At 63.2% G+C, this 538-nt stretch overlaps 1 protein-coding gene across 1 annotated transcript in view; it reads right to left on the reverse strand.

Moving 5' to 3' along the window:
• The window catches only part of ZFR (zinc finger RNA binding protein), an 89,464-nt gene extending 89,294 nt beyond the window's left edge, over positions 1 to 170 (reverse strand). Inside the window, exon 1 of the mRNA XM_011952554.1 lies at positions 31 to 170. Within this exon, the coding sequence (XP_011807944.1) occupies positions 31 to 67 (37 nt within the window). The 5' untranslated portion in view covers positions 68 to 170. The remainder of the gene's footprint in view (positions 1 to 30) is intronic.
• Positions 171 to 538: the final 368 nt, after the last annotated feature.

Below are 538 nucleotides of genomic sequence, written 5' to 3' on the forward strand. Positions count from 1 at the left end.
CAGAGGCCTCGCGGGCCACATTAGACTCACCATAGGTAAAAGAAACTACAGGGCATATGGGAATCATGGGCTCGGGCTGCTGCTGCTGAACTCTGAACTCTCACCCGCTGCCTCCCTCCTCTGCCCCGCTCCTCCTCAGCGGAGAACAGACCGCCGCCTCCGGCCGCACTGCGCAGGCGCGCCCGTGCTCGGCATCCTGGGAGCTGTAGTCCCCGCCGCTTTCGCGGCTGCCCTGGGCGCGTGCTGCTGGGGCCTCGGCGGTGCGGGTGCGGGGAAGCCCACGGGGGAAGTGGGGCCTGGCCTTCTCTGAAGTGGTGCTGACGCCGCGCGGCCGCCAGGCGACGGGGGCGCGTGTCAGGAGCGCCTCGCCCGGCCTCGGGGGAGTCGGGGAGCGTGACCAGAGAGAGTGACGTCTGTCGCCTTTTTCCTTACTTTCCACTGGTTTCCTTCACTTTTGCGTGTGCATTTATTCTCTGTCTTCCTGTCTTCCTCGCTCATGAATTTTTCATTGGAATTCGAGCTGGACAATTTAGGATTT

Source organism: Colobus angolensis, unplaced genomic scaffold, assembly GCF_000951035.1.
Source record: "Colobus angolensis palliatus isolate OR3802 unplaced genomic scaffold, Cang.pa_1.0 Scaffold341, whole genome shotgun sequence".
NCBI lineage: Eukaryota > Metazoa > Chordata > Mammalia > Primates > Cercopithecidae > Colobus > Colobus angolensis.